The 21718-nt window shown below is 41.6% G+C and overlaps 1 protein-coding gene across 1 annotated transcript in view; it reads left to right on the plus strand.

Moving 5' to 3' along the window:
- The window catches only part of LOC115572405 (contactin-associated protein-like 4), a 106152-nt gene extending 84676 nt beyond the window's left edge, over nt 1–21476 (plus strand). Inside the window, exons 15-21 of the mRNA XM_030402431.1 lie at nt 1218–1457; nt 3834–4058; nt 5643–5776; nt 7891–7978; nt 12573–12791; nt 14884–14955; nt 15906–21476. Of these exons, the coding sequence (XP_030258291.1) occupies nt 1218–1457; nt 3834–4058; nt 5643–5776; nt 7891–7978; nt 12573–12791; nt 14884–14955; nt 15906–16102 (1175 nt within the window). The 3' untranslated portion in view covers nt 16103–21476. The remainder of the gene's footprint in view (nt 1–1217; nt 1458–3833; nt 4059–5642; nt 5777–7890; nt 7979–12572; nt 12792–14883; nt 14956–15905) is intronic.
- Nucleotides 21477–21718: the final 242 nt, after the last annotated feature.

The raw sequence follows: 21718 nt of genomic DNA on the forward strand, positions 1-21718 counted from the left end.
ATTGCCGTCGTCCCGCATCAAAAACATCCACTGGTTGAAACGCACACCCAGGTGCATGCTGGGTGTTTCTGATTCACACACTCTTGTTAAGTGTATGTTTCTGCAAAAGGTAGATAAGTATAACATTTCTTCATATTGGATTGTTTGTTAGGTTAAAGTTTCTCTCTCGTCACAACACTTATGCTCGGTTTAGGTTTAAGCATGAAAACCAGTTGGTTACGGTTCAGAAAACAAATTTGTTTGGCTTAAAAATATCAGTTCTGGTCGCCACAGAAACATCTGGAGTTGGTCCGACTTCCTGTGTAGTCAGCTGTATCTTCTGTAGCTTTGTAGCCCATAATGACACCAGCTCCAGTCCCTCCACCTCCTGATGTGAGAGACCACGATTTAACTTATAATGTGAATGTGATAGTCTGGCACAGATGTCAACCTCAGAAATCTGTGGTTTGCAGGATCAGACTGTCTTCCCTCGTCTTGTTTCCTGTCTGTATGTATCAATGCACAACAATCAGATTTGAGTGGTTGTTTGGATGCAATTAGTTTGTGAGTTTCTTGAGCCACTATTGACTTTCAAAGGCTTGAAAACTGTGCAGGTCGAAATAGAAATGCTCCATAAAAATGGTTCAGATATGACGGCGTCTGGGACGGACACCCTGCCACCCCGACAACGGTCCTCCTATTGTAGACGGAGAGGTTAAAGCTCTTTTAAATAAAAACTTTTCGGTGCAAAACTTTATTAATTCTAATGGAGTTAACTTTTACTCCTGGACCTGAACCCCTCCCCGTCGCTGCCAGTGAGCAGCCTGGCATGAGACAGACAGCTGATGAAAGTTGTGCCCCTGATTCAGTTTTCCACCTCCAGCTCGTTGCCTCATTGGCGTTTCATCGTTGTGTCATTTTAAAAGAAGAGCGCTGACAGTTAGAAGCTGGCGGGGGAGCAGAGGCGACGTGTGGATTCACTGTAGATGACAAGGAGGAGGAGAAATGAACAACCGGGGAGAAAGAAAACACACAGACTTGTTGACACACAAAGGAATAAGTGAAAGGCAGGGACAGAGAGGACAGGCTGCGCTGGTGTGTTGCAGGCAATCCTTCTGTGCAGACAGGGATATTTGTCACCTCTTTGTTCTGGAGGCTCTTGCATCTGCTGAATATCTCAAATGTAAATTTAATGCTGGTGTCAGACGTTTCTTTATTTTTATTCCTGACATTTGCAGGAGGCACGGCGTCCAGGCAGAAGGGCTTCCGGGGCTGCATTCGCTCTCTGCAGCTGAACGGCGTCACCCTGGACCTGGAGGAGAGGGCGAGGATCACGCCCGGGGTCCGACCCGGCTGCCCGGGTCACTGCAGCAGCTACGGCTCGTTCTGCCAGAACCGGGGTCGCTGTGTGGAGAGAGTCAACGGCTTCCACTGCGACTGCGGCCTGTCGGCGTACACCGGAGTCTTCTGCAACACAGGTAACACACATGTAAAAACACATATAAGCAGAGTTTTCTTGCGGCGTGTGAAGTTCACGACTATACCAGCTAGTTTGGTAGAAAAGCTGACTCTTATTCAGTGGCGCGCACAGACTTTTTGAAGGGCAGGGGCAAAAAGAAGGGCACTTTAGCGCACGTTTTGGCTCCCAAGGGGGCACTTTAGCGCGTGTATTGGCTCCCAAGAGGGCACTTTAGCACTTGTTTGGCTTCCAAGAGGGCACTTTAGCTCGTGTTTTGGCTCCCAGGAGGGCAGTTTATCATGTTTTAACCAGCCAAGGGGGCTGTTTATTGTGTTTTGCCAACCAAGAGGGCACTTTGGCACGCTTTTTTGGCTCCCAAGATGGCACTTTAGCACACATTTTGGCTCCCAGGAGGGCACTTTAGCGCGCGTTTTTCAACAATTGGGCCACGAGGGGGGGTGACAGCCCCCCCGCCCCCCCCCCCTTGTGCACATCACTGCTCTTATTTGTAAGAAGAGCTCTTTTTTTAAGAGTTAATCTGGTTTCTTTCACACAAGTAATGATGTTTAATTGTTCCTTTTGGGCGCTTTCTGCACAGTTACGGATACAGAGTCTGTCTCCACCGTCCACTCGTATTTTGAGGGTCACTGATTTGCCAAAAAAAGACACAAGGTAAACAAAGCTGAAGAATCACTTTTCCGCAGATATTGTGATGATGATGTTATGGTGGAATGTTCGGCAACGATAATCGTGTAGTGAAAATCTGACAGCCCTCATCTGGAGTCTGACTGACATCGTCTTGAGAAGATTGATTGAGAAGTTACGCCTCATTTGGGCAGAAATACGTGAAAAGGTGGAAACACTGTGTTTATAAATAGGCGGCAAAGAAGGAGATTGTGGTGCAGAAGTACAAACTTTGTACAGTGAAAGTGACTTTTCAATGCCTAGAGATGGTAAAGTAAAGTGTTTGATATTCAGGATGCCTTCAGTTGTGCCACCTGCCTTGATCACCCTGACAGAAACCTGTCCATCACTTTCTAAGATGCTGTGCGGCGAAGCTTGATGTCTCCGTCGCCTCCGTCTGCTCTGCATTAGTCTGCACAAACATCTGAGCAGCCAAGGTCAAAGCTGTTCTGATGTCTCGTGTCATCTTCTAGTTCCTTAAGAAGAAAAACTCTCAGAACTTTTTTTTTTTCCTGAGCAGAGTCTCCCTGAACTTCTGTCTCAGTCAGGATGACTTCTGATGACTCTCTCAGGTCGTGCAGGCAGTTATAACAGGATGAATTCCCTCCAGCTCACAATGTAATACAAATGCAGTAAAGATTAAGATGTGAGTAATGACGGTGTGGGCGTTTATCTGCTGTTCGAGGATCTATATTAGCTCGGAGAACTTTGTACCACTTTTCCTGCACTCATATGACGTCAAAGGTTATAGAAAATAGGAGTCCGCTTGATGAGTTGGAGTCTATTTTAGTCCATATCTTGTATGCTTACTGAGTAATAATGCATCATCACATCGACCTTCATGCTTCTCATGAGTTCAGTAGTGTCAGCGAGTCCTCATAATCCTCCTCACACCTACAGTAATAGTGAAATCTTCTGTACCTACTCATCTGCCCCATCGTGCTGCGTGGCAGGAGTTTGTTTTTAATGTTTTTGTGAGTCGTGATGCGCTCGAGCTATTGGAAAATGAACGCCGGGATCAAATACTGTAGATGTAAAGATCAGTTTCTGTAATGAGTTTAAACCCTCTGCAGATATTTTGAGAGAGCAGCTTTGTGTTCTCTCGGCAGCTCATCACACACACACGGAAAGCCTCCCCTGGAAGTTAATTAAACTTCAGAAACTCTGTATAGAAAGTCTAAATGTATGTATTTATACTATCACCAAGAAAAAAAATCATTTTTTTCTTTACAAGTAGAATTCAGCACCTTGTGGAAAGCGGAACAAATATTTAAATAGTTGCTTGTTAAAGCTAACTTCCTGTCCGTGTTGCAGTTAGCGCCTTCCTCTCTACGTCATCACACTTGCACGACTTTTTGCACTTCTTTTTTTCGAGGCAGCTCTCTTTGCCTTTTGTTTTCTTCAAGCTTTTTCCAGAGAGCGGAGTAGAAATTGCTTGTGTTGGTACCAGAACAAGAGGATCATGCTCAGAGTACTACTGCATATGTGGAAAATAGGTAGTATAAGGTCTTTTGTGGCTCCAGAAAAAGCTGCACGTAATCTAATAAATTGCCTCCAGTGATTTTACTCAATGACTAAATTGCATTGTGGGTAATTTTCATTCTCTCAACACCAAGTTTTATCATCAACAATCAGTCACACAGTTAAAAGTCGTTGTATACATCTGCAACAAATCAGACATCTATTCTTTCAACTCTCCTCGCTCCTCCAGAGGTGTCGGCCAGCTTCAAGTCGGGGACCTCCGTCAGCTACACCTTCAAGGAGCCGTACGAGCTGAGCAGGAACAGCAGCGCTCTGCCGTCCTCCATCTACTCGGACACGACGCTGAGAGGAGAGAACGTCTCCCTGAGCTTCAGGACCAGCCAGAGTCCGGCCGTGCTGTTCTACGTCAGCTCGTACTACAGAGAGCACCTCGCCCTGCTCATCAACAAGCACGGTGAGCAGGCTTTTATTTTGAAAGGAGCTTGTTTGTCGGTGGAGTATCTCATTTTGATTTAATTCTCCCTCCTTCCTCTCTTTTGTGCTTCTTTGTGGGTTTTATTTACTTGAATTATTCAAACTTGAAATTGAGTTTCTTTCTTGCTTTCTTCACTTTAAATGCAATTTTCCTCCAATCTTGTATTTTTTTGTTCTCATCTCTAAAGACTCCCGTTTGTCTCACATCATTTTCTCCTTTCCTCATTTTTTGTCGCGATTACAAGTCAATTCAATAGAGTTGTCTTTTTCGCCTCCCTTCATCCTTTTCCAATTACTTTTTCTCTCCTCCCGTCCTGCTCTCGTCCTCTCCGTCATCCCTGTCATCTTCTCCTGATACCGACCTCTCCTCCTCTCCTCCTCTCCTTCCTCCTCCTCCTCCTCCTCCTCCTCCTCTTCTCGCTGTGCTCTGCAGCTTTACCAGATCTATCAGGATCTGTCAGATCTTTCCTCTCTCTGGTTTCACCCCGTCAGCCTCTGTTGCCTTTTAATCCGTCCAGCCTGGCCGGCCATTATGTTTTGTCTCAGGCTGGAGAAAAAGAAATGGTCTTCACTGGTCTTATCACTGAGACCTGATGGGGAGGTAAAGTTCGCTGTGCTGCTGAATTAAACTCGCTGATGTGTTTTATAAACTTTTGTATGAAATAATTATGTTGTGAAAATTTGGCTTTTACGCGTAGAAGGAGGCACTTTGAATTTAAAATGACATTTTCAGCATCCAGGAGTCCAATAAAAATCAGCACTTTGCAGCTAGATTAGGTGTAAATGGGTTTTTATTTTCTCTCTGCTGTTAATGAGTCAGAGGATGCTGATGGACAGCAGAGCATTAAGGTTTTCATGCTGACCGCGGAGTCGTCAGGTAAACGCACTTATGCTGAAGTGTCCAATTAAATCCCTGAGAGCTTTTCTCTTATTTTCCCTCAGATGGCTCATTTCTTTTTTACCCTCGACTTCAGTTACACCTCCTCAGCCCAAACAAAACCTTTCTACTTAATGCGTCTTTTAACAAATACATTTGTTATCAGAGCAGCAGGAGGCGGCCGGCGTTCCTCCTACAATGACTTATTATTCCTTCAGATTTCCTCTGAGAGACGACAGGCAGTCAGTTGTACTTGTAAGGCTTCGATATTTAATATATTATGTTTATTTGCACTAATATAACCAATATACTGTAAAGAACAAATTGTCTCTTCTTCCTATTTTGCACTTAATGTTCTGAACACTGGATTTAATAACATTTAATAAGATTAGTCCTCTTAGTGATAAAGAGAGTTATCTTTTATCCTCTCAATATAGAAGTCTTAATAAAAAAGAACAAGCACTTCTTGAAAGTGCTCGGGTTTATCTTCGAAGGATTAAGTGTGTTTACGCCGTCAGTGAAGATTACGCGACACGACGAGGCCGTTTCCAGGAAAAAAGAAAAAAAAACTTTTGAGATAATGATGTTTCAGACGTAAACCTCTCTCTGAAGCTCTGACCAGTTTTCCTTTTGTTGTGAGATCTGAGATGAAACCCCCCGTCCTTTGATGTGTGTTTTCATGTGAAGACGCGCTGGAGGTGAGATACAAGCTGGACGGCGGCAGAGACGCTGACGTGTTGAGAAGCAGCGCGAGGAGCCTCGCTAACGGACAGCTGCACACCGTCACCATCAGGAGACTGTCGGACTCCGTGTCTGTGCAGGTAAAAGCACCTCGACATTTCATCACGTACACCTAAAAACCTTAATGTCCTACATCCACATCCACCTGACACGGAGCAGCATGAGTCTCTCTTTGTAGTCCAATATTTACTCTACTTTTTGCTTTGGTTTGGTCTCCACCAGTTCAGAAAAACGAGACAGAACAGCCTAATTTTTGCCTTTAATTAACTCATGCGAGTTTGACCGCAAGATCTTTTGTGTTTATTTTTCCCAAACAGCCAGAATATAATCACATCTTTATGTCTTTGATCTATTTATGTTTTAAATATTATTTTTAATTTTTCATCTTCAGTCGCTGGCCCCTGTGTTTTGTCTCCTTCTGATTAAAGCTGAACAAATACATGTAAATTCAGCGACACCCTGGTGAGATGTTAGTTTGGTAATTTAATTAATGGACAACACTGGACAAAAGTTTATTGTGTTAGCTTATTAAAACATTCCACGCTGTGAGGAGGTTCTTCTTTCAAATGTGTATGTAAACAGTCTGCAGATACTGTGGATGCTTGTTTACGTCCACTGGATTAAAAATGGAGGCTCAGCTTTATTTACCTGTTGTCATTAACCACTAAACAGCTCCGGATCAGAGCTGAATCCAGTGTGACTCTGGGTGTTGATTCCTCTCAGGAGTTCTGGCTCTGCTCCCCAACCATACATGCAAAGTTGAATATTTTAGCTTGTACAAAAATGAGAATTTTGCCACTTTGCATTAACTTTGCATGTAATCTGTGAGAACCATGAGACTCAAAACACTTAAAACTAACTTATTAACTTGCAGAGTTGCATATTTTATCCTCAGGAGTTCTGCAAGCATCTGTTTCACGTTACACAGAGTCAATTAATCACTTCACAAACATTACCTGATGCAGTACAATGCACATTACATCCATTACATATCCCCTCTAGGACGGACTGTAGAGATTTCCTAGCTTGTTTGCCTTTTTTTAAGATAAGAAATCTGTTGTGATGGAGAGAAAATTGTTTAACTTACCTTGTTCCTGTTTGATTGAACCTGTACGCCTCAGTTTTAATCGATACATCTGTTTACATCAGCTGCAGAACGGCCTGCGACTCACACACAGGAGCTGAAACCGCTCTGAATGACTCATACAGGTGCAGGGTTAAGAACATTTTAATGTGTTCTGAGTTCATCTTTTATATTACAACAACTGACGTTAAAGTGTTTAACAGATATACTCTTCTGCCTGCTTACAGGTGCATTATAGTGTGTTTTTAATGCACTTATTGAGGCTAAGCAGGCGGACTTGCAGTGTTCACACGACTTATTTCTGCAGGTGTTGCAGATTTTCTTCTTTTGTGAGGCCACAAAATCTGATCCTTTTTCCATGTTTACCAAATAAGGCTCTTATCCCAAGGGCAAACATGATGACATACACACAGGCAGTCCCCATCTACTCCCTCTGCGTATAGTATTGTGATATTCCTCTATAAAATAAAGCCTCAGTCAGCACTTTACTCTAAATTCAGCCACCAGCAGCAGCTGTCCTGGATGCAGCTACGGCAGGCCAGCAGGGACAAACTCCACATTAAAGCAGCTCCAGATGAAATATGAAGCATCTTAATCGCATCTGGATCTGCTGAATGTCTTATCTTGTTAACAACAGCCGCAGATGATATATGAGGTGAACTTCATCTAACCAGGAGCCAGCAGCCTGAACGTCTGTATAATTATCAACAGCTCTGAAACACAAGGTGACCTCGTCTTGAACGAGTGCAGAGTGGCTGCATTGAAAATATAAGGTGCATCGCATCTTATCGGTTTCCATCGCCTTGAATCATTATATCTTTAGAAACAAAGGTTCAGTACAGTCTGGAGAAAGATATCTCAGCAACAGAGTTAAATAAAACTGCGTGTTCCTGCAACTGCAAGATAAATCCTAAAGTTTCTGGAGCACATTTGGGCTCCTCACAGGTAGAAATCTCACCGTCTTGGACTCTCCATGAGCTTTTTTCTTCAAATTGTCATCTTTGCATTGAAGATATTCGCTGGAAGGATTCTCCAAAGTAAGGTGCTTCATTATGACAATAGAAAACACGCAATTTCACAGTAACTCAGGAAATAATTCTTCTCCTCCAGGTCGACCAAAACGCCAGAGAAGAGTTCAATCTGACATCTGACGGGGAATTCAACGCCATCAAGTCGCTGGTGTTGGGCAAAGTGCACGGTAAGTGAGGAGGCAGTGAACGCAGAGACGAGGCCCTTTTTATCTAGAGAGCGTTCATTTGAATAAAAGCTTTAATATGTTTTGACTCATCTGTCACACAGCGTAGGAAGAGTTAGAAGATGGATGATATTTACATAATATTTGAAGCTACGTTCATCCCTCTAATTCAAACTAGATGAGGCAAAGAAAAGGATCAAATTCAGAATATCATTGTGCTGATTAGTAAAGCTTTTTGATTATGAAGTTAGCCAGCTACATGCACATGAGCTAGCTAACATGCTAGCTACAGTGTGTTACTGCTAACGGACCCAACACTCATTCCAGCATTTGATTTTTTTAAGTTACCAAGAAAAACATTTGAGTTTGTAGATCTTTATTCAAGTATTATTGCATGAAAGTAATGGTCAAAATATGTAGAAACTCAAATCATTACGTATGTGTAACAATTATTTTCATGCTTTAAAAAAAGATGATGACAATTTCTTCAAAGTTAAGTTGTTGACGTAAATATTTGGTTGTGATTTGTTTTCATAAACATTTTGAACACACATGTGAGCTTGTCTAAGTCAGATATGTGGACTTGAGTCGACTCGAGTCACTGCTGTGATGACCTGCAGCTTGATTTGAAAGAAAATAATTGAGTTGAGACTCGTTAAAGACTCTGGACTTGACTTGAGATAAGAGATTTCACTATTTTAACGGTGGAGGTTTTATTTTTTATGGAAGAAATTAAGAATTAATAATCTTAATAAATTAAGTTTTTTGTTTGATTACACTGATTGTACTTTATGGCCAATATTATCATTAAAATACAGATACTGATGCCTCGTTTTTTCTCTTTCTAAAGATAGAAAACTGCCAGTAAGACTGTTGAATCTTTGGGAGGGGAATGAACTTTTGACTTGACTTGCCAAAGAAAAAATGACTTGAGACTTGGATCAAATTTCTCGAGTCACATGGTCTAAGTCGATTATCTGTGTTGTGTTTTTTTTGGCAGTCCAATATTTATTAGTCTGCCATGCTAAAAGTTTTATGAAAAAGTAAGGATTATATAAAACAAAAAATATAAAATAATATTATTCTCAAGTCTTCAATCTAAATAAATCCAGTAATCTATCAGTGTAAATATTCTTAATATGGGTGAAAATAAGATAAATCAATAAAAAATAAAGTAAAATTGCAAACCCTGATAAAAAAGACATGTTGTTTGCTTCCTGAACTTGTGTTATCGACTCCACTTTCACTGTAGCTGTTATGGCTCCAGTAAACTGTCAAAACAAATCTTGCAGAGCGTGATGCATAATTGATCAGTTGCTGTGAATATGGCGTGTTGCACCTTTCGCTTTCCATCATAACAAGGAGAGATAAAAGCCAAGAAACATGTTAGACAGCCTCCAGAAGCCTCCGTCAGTAAAGATGTGTTTAGCTTCGGTGGGTGAGTGCAGGCGACAGTTAAACCAGAACTGAGCTTTACGCTGACGCACCTGCACAGACTTTAATCCTGTAAGAAAAACCGGCACCTCTGGGAGGGCTAAAAACCACATCCTGATTGAGCTCCTGGAGAAGGACCTGTAACAGATTCGAGGGTGAGACAGTAATTGGCTCCGTCATGACTTATTCATGTTCTCTTTGAGATATAAGCTGTTAATAACAACGAGGGAGGCTGCAGTCACAGCTCTGTGGTAAGACAGAGGAGCAGAAACCGCTCTGTCAGTTTAAAACGGAAACAAACCGATTATAAGAAGTGGAACTCAAGTCTGCTGTCTGGTTCAGCTTTCATTAGAGGCATGCATCAGGTGTCGCCAGATAATGATCAGAATATAATGAATTATTCTGCACGGATACAAAATATGTCTAGAGGTGCTCTGTGTGGGATTTCTGTGAGGAGTGTTTTTTTGCGTTTTGCTTTATTTATTTCAACTATAATAACCAAATGTAGTGAAAGAAACTAGTGTGTTTCTGCTTCTGTGAGTGTGTGTGTGTGTGTGTGTGTGTGCATGTAAACCTATAAAACTGTGGACTTTGCTGACGTAACACTCACTAACAGGGGACCTGAAAGCCAACCGGGGACCTGAAAAAATGTCCCCAGTTGGTTTTCAGGTCCCACTAACTTGCCTTGAATCAAGCTAGAATCATGTCTAACGCCTGCTGGTTTATTGTTATCATCCTAAATAATAAAGACATGTTGTGTCCTGTTATGTATTATGTGTGTTATGCAGTACACTAAATAAAAAATATGGTAATGCCTTACATTAACTGTCAATAATAGCATAATGAACTGCTCATAAATGCACGAAAGTTTCGTAAAGGTTGACTTTTACATAATAGTTACATTAGTTTAAACTCAAAAAGTAGAATTCTGGTACTTTAAAACCTGGGTTCTACATTTTACATGTTCTGGTGTGTAAATTAATTCTCACCAGAGTTTTAGAATCAGTCCAGAGATCGCCTCAGTTGGCAGCTGTCAAACTTCGACAGTCTTAGTTAAATCCACTAAAAGTGCTTTTTTTTTTTCGCCTGACAGGCTGAAGTTGTTTTCTGACAAGATTACAGAAACGATTCCTACTGAGAGAAACCTTTTATAAAAATAACGAGATCTGTTTTGTAGCCAGAAACGAAACATCTCATTCAAGAAGAGGTCTCGGCTTCAGTCATGCCACCGTTCAATATTCACTGTCGTCTTTCTGCAACAACTCACCTCTTGTAAGATTGTAGAGCCTTAAACAAGATTTGTTTTCCTCTATAAGCATCTTATGGCAACTTGTGCTTATGAAAAAGACTTTAATATAGTGCATGAGCAACAACTGATTAATTTGCGTAGGTTTTATAAGATTTCAGAAGATTCTGATTGCACACATGTATAGATATGTGGGTGTTCATTATTTTTGATTTCTTAATTTCTTGAGATTTATACCCTGTTAATGCTGGAAAATATAATTACTCACAGTTTGGATTACACATTATTTAAAAAAATAATCATCTGTACTGATAATAAAATGTGTCATTGGCAGCTTTCTTTCACCGTGTCGGACACTCGTTTCTGCCTTAAACACCCAACATCTGTTAAAGTCTATTGTCAAATGATTCAAAACAACTAAATGTACAATAATACTGAACACATTTGTCAAAGCAAACCATGCAAACCAGACAAATTCTCTTAAGAAATCTATGTCTTTGTGGATGTGAGGCTGCAGTGTGGTGTAACCGGGCTCAGTGTGTCATGTCAGAACGTGACCGGTCCTCCCCTCTGTCAAACCAGAGCAGGCAGAGAGTCAGATCAGGATCAGAAAACCAGCAGGAAAGTGGATTTTCTGTCGTTTTCCTGCCAACCCTGTCATCCATCAGCCTAACTAATGGACCCGGAAGGAATACAGAGAGACGGAGAGGGAGGTGATGGAGTAACGAGTGTCTCGGCTGAGAGGAGCTCACAGGCGGCTGTAATGTTTCCTGCCGCTCTCATCAACATGCAGATGTGTCGTGGTAAAAAGAAAAACCCCACAGTCACCTCTCGCGTTATTGATGCAGCTGTTTACAGCGGTGATGTCAGCGCTCACAGCTGCTGTTTACACGGCCGTGAACGAGTGGAGCTGAAGGATGAGGAGCTGATGGGACTTGAGTCAATAAAGTGAACAGATAGAGGTGAGAGCACGCATCCATCTCGAGGAGTGATGGATGCAGACAGGAAGCTGAGTCATTGACGGTCTGTCTGCTGCATTGAGCGCGTGTGATGATCATTAGAGTCAATGTGCAGCCGCTATCGTCCCACTGTGATAACAGGGGAATGTGAAGCAGAGTCAATGAAGCTGTCAGTGTGTGTCGGGATGTTTATTGGGGCGAGAGAGAACAGCCTCTTAAAGAAAGGTTAAAAGTTCAGTCACTAGAGAAATAAAGGTTTCTTTCGCAGCTCCGTAACACTTAAAGCTTGAAGTTAGTTAATTCGTTAAGGTTTAATGGTCAAGGTTAGATACGGATACACATGAGGCCTTCTGTCAGTACTCTGCGTTCATTTCTAATTACTTCTAATTTGGTGTGCACCAGCATATTTAGCTGAGCAGCAAAAGGGAAGATTTTGGCTTTGAAAAGGGTGTAAATAACATCTTTTTCAAATTAATGTTGGATCTCTGGGCTTCGAGAGAGTTCGATCACGCCACACCAGATGTATGCAGCCTTTTTATGATTGTTTTTTCAGCTTTATTACGTTTAAAAACAAGTCCTCATTTACTTCAGTTGTTCAGGAGAATGTCGCAAAGCTGTTTTGTTGTGAAGCTCCAGAAAACTTCATCCGACTTTATCCATCTGCATTTTTATCTTGAACTTATCTTTTATCCTGATCTGTTTAAGTCAAATATTCAAGCACTTCCTCAGCTGTGCAGTTGATAAGGTGAGGAAAGGAGTCTGAAAATCTGGATTGTTTTGTGAGAAAACTCTCTGGTTTTGATAATCAGACCCATTTTGAAACATTGCACAACAAAAGCAGCACTGCATTCTTCATGTTATTCCTGCTGAAGTAGTCAAAGTCTCCTCCTTCCTCCTCTTCTCCTTCTTCTTCTTCTTCTTCTTCTTCTTCTTCTTCTTCTTCTTCTTCTCCCTCCAGAGTCTGATGATTTGGATCCAGACTTGGCCAGATTAGCGTCTCTCGGCTTCACCGGCTGTCTGTCGGTGGTCAGCTTCAACGCCATCAGCCCTCTGAAAGCCGCTCTGCTCCACCCGGACACCAGCCCCGTCATCATCACTGGACCTTTACTTCGGTCCAGCTGCGGCTCCTCGGCTTCAGCCAATCCCTACGCAGCGGAGAACACACACCACCTGTCAGGTAGGAGAGGGAAGGAGTCAGTATGTGGGTTTAAAGTTTTACTTGACAAACAGTTGAAGTCTTGTGAGAGTTAATGTGCTGATAGTTTAAAGGTTGCCGTATGAGAGGAGGTGTTGGGTTTATAAGTCTGTATTGAGTTGACAGCTTGAAAGAAATTTTGAATTGATCTTGTGGCTGCGGGCAGGTGAAGTTTGAGTGCACTGGGGAAAGGGGTGAAAAAAATGTTTTTTTAGGATTTACTGATTTTCTGGGTTCCTGCCACGCTGGCTGGTTCAACAAGCAGACTCTTTACCTGCCGACTTTTCGTATGTATGTATTTTTAATTTCTTGCTGATGCAGCTGTTTGTGTTGGTTGCCAGTTTATTGAACTGTTTTCAGTGTTAGGCCGAAGTTTTTGGGCCTTCAGGCCTTCAGGCATAAACAAGATCAGATTATCAACCAGGTAATGCAGGCAACTGCCCCGAGGCAGCAAAAAACAAATTGAACTAATTACATATTTATTAGGTAGCTTTTACAACTATATCAGCTACGATAGGTTCTTATTACCTGAACTTGTTTTGTTATTTTACAGTTTCTTGTCATTCTTACACGGCGGATGTTCATGATCATTAAAATCGCCACAGATAGTAAGTTTTTTGGCCACTTGGGGGCAGCAGAAACAAGCTGTGAACTCAACATTTACATATTATCACCTTTTAAGTCGGTATGGGAAACCAGGGAGGTTGTGTTCGTGCCCGTGTCCGTATGTTGGTTGGTTTCAGTAGGAATTACACAAAAACTACGCAGCGGATATTTACAAAGCTTCGATGGAGGATGGATCACGGCTCAGAATAGATCTCATTAACTTTTGGTGAAGATGCTCTTTTACCTCAGTTTTTGGTCTCCACCAACTCCTGAAGGAAATATCTGACTGTTTGGACAGTTTTATTCTGCAGCTGAAAATGCCTCGATGAGAAGAATTGTAGCCGACAGCAAAACCAAAGAGCCAAATCTTAATGTAAAGCTCCATAAAGCTGGAGGGAGCTGCAGATTCAGTCGTAATTCTCTGCAGGCTCAACACTTTTCACATTGTCACATTGGTTTCTCATTGTCATGTGATACATCATCATAAAAATACTGATTAAAGTCACTGCAAGTACAGTGAAAACCTGCAGTCAGGGTTCAACGGGGAATGTTGCCTCAGATGGCTAAGTTGGTTGATCAGTTATATCGATACATACCAATTCTGAATAATTCTGTCAATTTTAAAAGGCTTGATCGCAAGAGAGAAATCAATGTCGTTGTTTCTTAAAGTGATATTTCAAGTTTACTCAGTCATTTTGCAGTACTCTGCTACTAGCCAAGAAAAGTCGTACCTCGTTGTCATGTTATATTCATCTTAATATTCTAAGATTTAATCCTCTGTGTTGTGTCAACATGGTCAAAACTATTTTAAAGGTATTGTATCAAAGTTAGAAATTCCAGTATCGTGTCAACACTTATTCAGACGATGTTTTTGCCTTCTTATTTTAAATATCACTGCTCTTCTCTTCCTCCTAAATGCCCAAACAATTTCTGCCACTTCTTAACATTATGCTAGGTGTTTCATAGCATGTTGGCAAAAATTAAACATTGATGCATGTGTAGAAATCTGTACATTTCCTTTGTTTTCCCCTCTGTGTGTGAGTCAATCGTAGCTGCTGTCTCAAACTGTTTGAGAGGCTCATTAAGTGTGTGCACACCTTGTTGAGGTGACTCGTGACAATGTGCTTGATGAGGTAATTAATTTGGACCACAGAGGGGAGTTTCCAGCAGCATTTCTTTTCCTCCTGTCTTGTTTTCATTCAGCTTCATGCAGCTTTAATAGTCCTCCGGAGAGCTGCTGCTGTATTTCCTGTCTGCTGTGAATGATGAGACTCTGATGTTGTTTCTGAATTTCTCTCCTTGTTTCTCTCCCTCTCTTTTCTATTCTGACCTTCTTTTTCCTCCACATCATTTCTTCTTTTCCCGTTACTCTTCTCGACATCTCATCTTCTCATTCTTGGTGCCCTTTTGGTGTTTTTCATCCTCCTAACGTTCACTCCTTCTGGCTTTTCTCTCTTCTCTGCTGTAGACCAGTCTGGCTCAGTGGGTTCAGGTCAGCCTTTAGTCAATGCCATCAGGACCGACTCGGCTCTGATTGGAGGTACTGAACTGTTTCACCATCTTTCACTGCACTGAAACCTGTTCCATCTTATTTTTATTATGTCGGATATTTCCTAACTTTCAGAGTCAGAGATTACGCTCAATATTTTATTGATGAAAAAGATATTCTGCGAAAATCCAGCAAAGGTGTTCCATCAAAAGTTTTTGGCTAAATTTCTTCTCCTCTGCTCCAGACACATTGATTAAAAGTGAAGATTTATCGCCACAAGCGAAAAAAAAGTGTGAGTCAAAAGTCTTACTGCGTGTCCATTAAGTCTCTGAACTCATAAACCTCCGCTGATGTAGAAACTTCTCTTCAAATACAAAACTAAAAGTAATACAGTATGAAATTGATTTCAGCTGGATTTTGGAATTCCAATTAGTCAAAACTTTCTCTCCAGATAATGAAATGTGCCGAACAGAAGAGTCCAGCTGAGTCCAAATGGGTGAATCTCTGCTCGCTGCCTGTTGAAGTTAGATTAGTAGAACAAACCAGGCTGCAGAGTGAAAGAGCTCGAATACCCAGAGGAGGCAAAGAGACGGACAGAAATCATGTTTCGACTTCACAGTAGTTTCACAAAGCTCTCAGACTAAAGTCCAGCATGATAGATTTGCTCAGTTTGTCAGCCGGCATGAAAGACTGTCCAGGACTCAGAGAGATGAACAAATATAAAACTGTCACAGCTGAGTTACAATATGGACTCTGCTCAGCTGGTTTGCCAGGCAGGATTTGTACGTCCAATTCAGTATGTTGGTAAAACTTAACAAACTAACTACATTCAAAGCTCTTATTTTGTAGAACTGTGCATTCCCCACCTTCCTAACACCTTAACCATTTACTTCATTTCAAATTAAAATCTGTTTTCAGAGATTTTTAGTTAATATCAATCTTCTCATCAAGCTCACAATAAGAAATCAAATATATTTCCGTCAATGTCCTCCACTCTGCAGGCCTCATAGCGGTGGTGATCTTTGTGGTCGTGACCGGCCTGGCGATAACCGCCAGATTCCTCTACCGGAGAAAAGAGACGTACCGAAACCAGGAAGTGAAGGGAGTCAATCAAGACGACAGCCCGGATTTCCCGTTCAACAACCAGGCCGACCCCCAGAACACCTCCAGTGAAAACCCAAAGGAGTATTTCATTTAACCGGATGTCCGATTTCCTGATGAACTGGAGGGTGCAGACAAGGGAGGGCGTCCTGTCAGGCCTCAGGACTTCACACTGCACTCAGAGCCGCTCAGAGACTTTGCTGGCTGAAGTGGCTCCACAGAACATGGAAAGCAAAAACAGAACAATTCACACAGTTTTGTCTTTTACTGTATATAATGTATATACTGATGCAAACAGGCAACAGTGCTGGACTTACAAGATGTTGATATTTGTTTTCAGAAACTGTACATATTCAAAATTGTAAATGTGGAAGTAATGTCTGCAGCAATCTCTAATTAATGTCGCTCTGTCATATTGAAAGGTTGCAAATGCTCTTGAGAGAAACACATTTTTGCTTTTGTGGGTTAATTTAATGTATTCAAACACTTCATTTCAGTGATTCAGGGAGATTGGAATCGTGACTACAGTCTGATGCACTTCTCTGTGAGGATAATGAATGTTTGCTTCAGTAGAAGTGGAAATGTTTGACCAGTAATTAGGCCCTCAGGAAGAGTACTTCTGTAGGAGTTTGTGTTGGTGGTGTGTTCATTTGTAAAGCCTTTTTGTTGTGTGCTGTAGAATCCAATCGCCAGAATAAATGTTGGCAATGTACATTTCTGCAAACCACAGATGCGTTGTAACTTAACACTTACTAATGTTACAACTTTACGTTTTCTTAGGTTCAGTTTTCAATTTCATGTTGTGACAATGCTGTGCACATGTTCTGGTTAGGTTAAGGTACAATAACCACTTGGTAGGGGTTAGGAAAACTTTGACATGTTTAGTTTAAATTTTGCACCTACAAATAATAAAAATGCCATGCTTAACATTTGTCTCTCATTAGAAATATCCAGTGGTTTCAAGTTGTGAGTTGTTTCAGGTTGAGAGCAGTGGTCTCTCGCTACCATAACAAATGGTCTCTTTTTACGAATATCTATTGATTTCCCGCTTACAGATGTTGAAACACCATCCAGAACAGAATAGAATTAAACAATATTGCATTTGCATCTAGAATAGTGGTGTCTCATTAGAAATATCCAATGTTTTCAAGCTTACAAATGCTGAAAAGCCATTGAGAACAGTGGTCTCTTGCTACCTCAAACTGGTCTCTCATTAAGAAATATCTATTGGTTTTGTCCTTACAAATGTGGAAATGCCCTTGACAGCAGTGGCCTCTCGTTCAAAATATCCAGTAGTTTCAATCTTACAAATTTTGATCGCCATCTCTAACAGTGGTCTCTCGTCATCTTCATTAGTGGTTTCTGATAGAGACTATCTGCTGGTCTCGCCATCTCAAAAAAGTGATCTCTCGCCATCTCAAACAGTGGTCTCAGGTCATCTTTATTAGTGGTTTCTGATTAAGACTATCTGCTGGTCAAGCCATCTCGAACAGTGTTCCTATGTCATCTCTAACAGCGGGCTCTCGCCATCTCAAACAGCCGTCTCTTGCTATCTCAAACAGTGGTCTCTCGCCATCTTCATTAGTGGTTTCTCATTACAACTATCTGCTAGTCTTGCCATCTCGATCAGTGGTCTCTTGCAATCTTAAACCATTTTCTCTCGCCATCTTCATTAGTGGTTTCTGATTAGGACTATCTACTGGTCTCACCATCTCTAACAGCGGTCTCTCACCATCTCTAAATCAGTGGTCTCTCTCCATCCCAAACAGTGGTCTCTTGCTACCTCAAACTGGTTTCTCTTTAAGAACGGTGGCCTCTACTTAAAAATATTCAGTAGTTTCAATCTGACAAATGTTGATCGCCATCTCTAACAGTAGTCTCTTGCCCTCTCTAACAGTGGTCTCACGTCATTAGCAGTGGTTTCTGATAAATCTGCTGGTCTCGTCATCTCGAACAGTGTTCCCACATCACCTCTAACGGCAGTCTCTCGCCATCTCTAACAACGGTCTCTCGCCATCTTCATTAGTGGTTTCTCATTACGACTATCGGCTGGTCTCGCCATCTCAAACAGTGGTTTCTTGCCATCTTCATTAGTGGTTTCTCATTACGACTATCTGCTGGTCGCACCATCTCAAACAGTGGTCTCTCGCCATCTTCATTAGTGGTTTCTCATTAAGACTATCTGCTGGTCTCGCCATCTCTAACAGCGGTCTCTCACCATCTCTAAATCAGAGGTCTCTCTCCATCCCAAACAGTGGTCTCTTACTACCTCAAACTGGTCTCTCTTTAAGAACGGTGGCTTCTCGTTAAAAATATCCAGTAGTTTCAATCTGACAAATGTTGATTGCCATCTCTAACAGTGGTCTCTTGCCCTCTCTAACAGTGATCTCTCGTCATTAGCAGTGGTTTCTGATAAATCTGCTGGTCTCGTCATCTCGAACAGTGTTCCCACATCACCTCTAACGGCAGTCTCTCGCCATCTCTAACAACGGTCTCTTGCCATCTTCATTAGTGGTTTCTCATTAAGACTATCTGCTGGTCTCGCAAACTCTTACAGCCGCCTCTCGCTATCTCAAACAGTGGTCTCTCGCCACATCAAACGGTGGTCTCTTGGCATCTCGTGGTCCCTCATTAACAATATCAATAACAACATCAGTTTCACCCTTACAAATGGTGAAACGCTGTCTTGAAGCGTGGTCTCTTGCTTGCACCTCGCCGTCACGTCACCGCCAACCCTAACCCTACATATGATAGACGGATTGATAAGATGCATATGAAACATACCAACGGTGTATAAAAACATGCAATGCCAACATTTTATACTGGCGACGGGGCTTTGCAGTGTGCTTTGGAGTGAAAGTATGAACTCTTAAGAGGTTGTAGAGCCTCTGAACCTCCTGTAGGGGAAACCTTTTTGAGCTTGTGCACTTGTCAGAGCCCTCGCAGCCTGCACATATCCTCCAGACACCAGCGCGTTGTTTGATGATTTCTAACTCCAGTCGGCATCATGAATTTTCATGAGTGATTTTCTTCCAGCATCGTTTGTGCTACCACAGAATTCTGGTGTTAACAAGTGGCATCTTCAAAGTCAACACAGTCTTACTCACTCCAATCACGCACATCGCCATGAGCACACTGGTGCTGTTGGAGAGTTGGTACCCTGCAGTCTGGCAGCTACTGGTCAAGAGACTTGGAGACTTTTCATACAAGAGGGATTAAGTTTCTGCTTTATTTTCTTCCTTTTATGCTTTACTTTTCCTTCTTCACCTCTTTCCCATCGTGACATGAAAGCACAACAGACGGAGGGAGGAAAAAGAGCATTGAATGTATCTAGTTTAGTTCTATACTTTGCAAGTTTCTCTATGAAGGCTTGTACAGGTTGTTCGCTTTATTATAAAAGTTTTCTCCTTCCCTGCTGATTGCCGCCTGCTGGGAACGTCCTCTCCCAGCTCTCTAAATGTCTCTGAACAGTAAAGCTTTTAACACTGACAGCAGCACACACACTATATAACACTGTGGCTGTCTGTCACCTCGCTCACTGCACGCAGAGACGGTTAATGTGTTTTTTGAAATGCTAATCTGCTTCGGTCTGACAGGTGGATTGTAACTCAATGAGAAGCAGGGGGATGATCAGAATGAGCCGGGAAGATAATCCGAGAGGAAGTGTAAAGCGGCCCGATATTAACACTTGAAAATGAAGCAAACTCCCCCCCATGTGTTAATTTAGCTCGTGTGTAGAGCGCGCTGCTGATGGAAGGAGGATAGGAAGCAGAAAGAGCATCGACAGCAGCTGTTTATCAAACACACACCACCGTTCTCACTGCAAGACCCCGAAGCACAGATGGGATTTTAATGACAAAAGTTGCTGAAACTCCAAAGTGCAGTGTTTATCTCTTGGTTTTCTTTGTTCCCCACCTCACGAACAGCTGAGGCCACACTATGTTGCTTCTGCCACATCCTTGAATCCAGAGTGTTCATCCTCTGGTGAAGAAGACGTAGTGACCGTCCTCCATCCTGCAGCAGAACTGACTGCAGTGCAGAACTTGATTGCTGAGTGGAATTCAACAAGGCTACCTTGAGCACCACTGGAGGACACTACATAAATGTTTAACATTTGAATTTTTCAGGCCGTGTCCACTGAAGATGCAGTGCAACCTGCAAACCAGCGGGAAATACTTGCTTGACCTTTAGCTTCAGTATATAGTGCCGCTTCGAGCAACAACTTTAATGTTTTTCAAACCGTTTTCCAGCAACAGAACAAGAATATCAACAGTTTTACATTTCAACCTCCTTATTTTGACATTTTGGTTAAAGCCTGGACACAACAGAAAGTAACAAGACATCAATCCACACATCTTCATAAAATATTTTATTCTAGAGGCCTGGTGTCATTGGGACTGCTCACATGGCTACTTGGTAAATTGCTGTAACAGTAGCTGCCATGAGTCACTCACGCTAGCTCCCAAAACCTTTATCTGTTTTCTATGTACAGGACCGTCTACTCGTCCCTGGTATTTTGTTCTTTGGATTGAACGATACAATAAATTTTTTATGAAAGGTAGAAAAACACTGTCCAGGGTAATGAGCTCGATAAGTGCTTGTTATAGTAACTGTCACTTAGCAGGCTTGTTGGCTTGGCTGCTAAAGGGACCATATGTTCACTCACCGTATTGTTTTATTCAATGTGTATGTATTGTTTTTGTTTTTGTGCCTCATTCCTCTTTTTTTGGAGAAGTTTGAACTCAAACAAAGGAGGTTTATTCTTAAAATTCTCACAGATTTACTTTGAAATCCACTTAACTTGGAGGAATTGATTGTTTTAATTGCTGGTGAGACCCAGCTTTACAAATATAAGGTGATATTCTACAATTTCCTTATTGACGCCAAATCCTACGCAAAAGACCCAATCAAACAATTAATCCCCCATAATTATTGTCTCTGTAGCCTAATGTGGCTTATTCCTCTGTGTAGAGCTACATTAGTGCCAAGACGACAAAATGTGTATTAATCCGCTGCTGAAAATAGTCCCCAGTAAAAGCACTGTTTACTCCAGTCTGAGTAATATTTGCTAAAAACGACAGCGCCCAGCTGTTTTAGTAAATTATTGAGCTTTTTTTTTTTTTTAATTAAACAATTGTATTTAATAGTTGCATCTTCAGTGTGAACCATTAAAACTGATGAACAAGCTGTTGAATTTGATCTTCTTGTGGAATTTGTTGAGAGGAAGAGAAAATATAGAATATTTGCTGCCTTATCCTTCAAAAACTGATTTTTTTAACAGTGCAGTTTCTCTCTGACAGTGCGTTGGTTTAGAGTTTGTTCAGTGTAAATGTGGTTTTGGTGAATAACAGTTCTCAGTGTGAGTGGCATACCATGAAAATGTCCCAATTTAAACCACATTCTGTTTTGTTTTGGTTGTCAACAAAATCCTGTTTGATGAAGATAATAAAAGGATCATGTTTTTCACTGTAGCTGGAGGTTTTTCTTCTTTACAGTCAAATCATCAGATGAATAAATATAAGCGGCAAACTGAGATTGCGCCTGCGAACCGATGTTGTTCTTACATTTACATGTCAGAACTGACACGTGTCTTTACAACCAAATCAAAGAAAACCCATGTTTGTTGAAGACAGATCAAAACCACTGAGCTCTTTTATTCCTTTAGTCAATTAAGCTGATACACAGCAAAAACATCCCCCTCCAACAACCACGA

The sequence above is a fragment of the Sparus aurata genome, chromosome 21, assembly GCF_900880675.1.
Source record: "Sparus aurata chromosome 21, fSpaAur1.1, whole genome shotgun sequence".
Taxonomy (NCBI): Eukaryota; Metazoa; Chordata; class Actinopteri; order Spariformes; family Sparidae; genus Sparus; species Sparus aurata.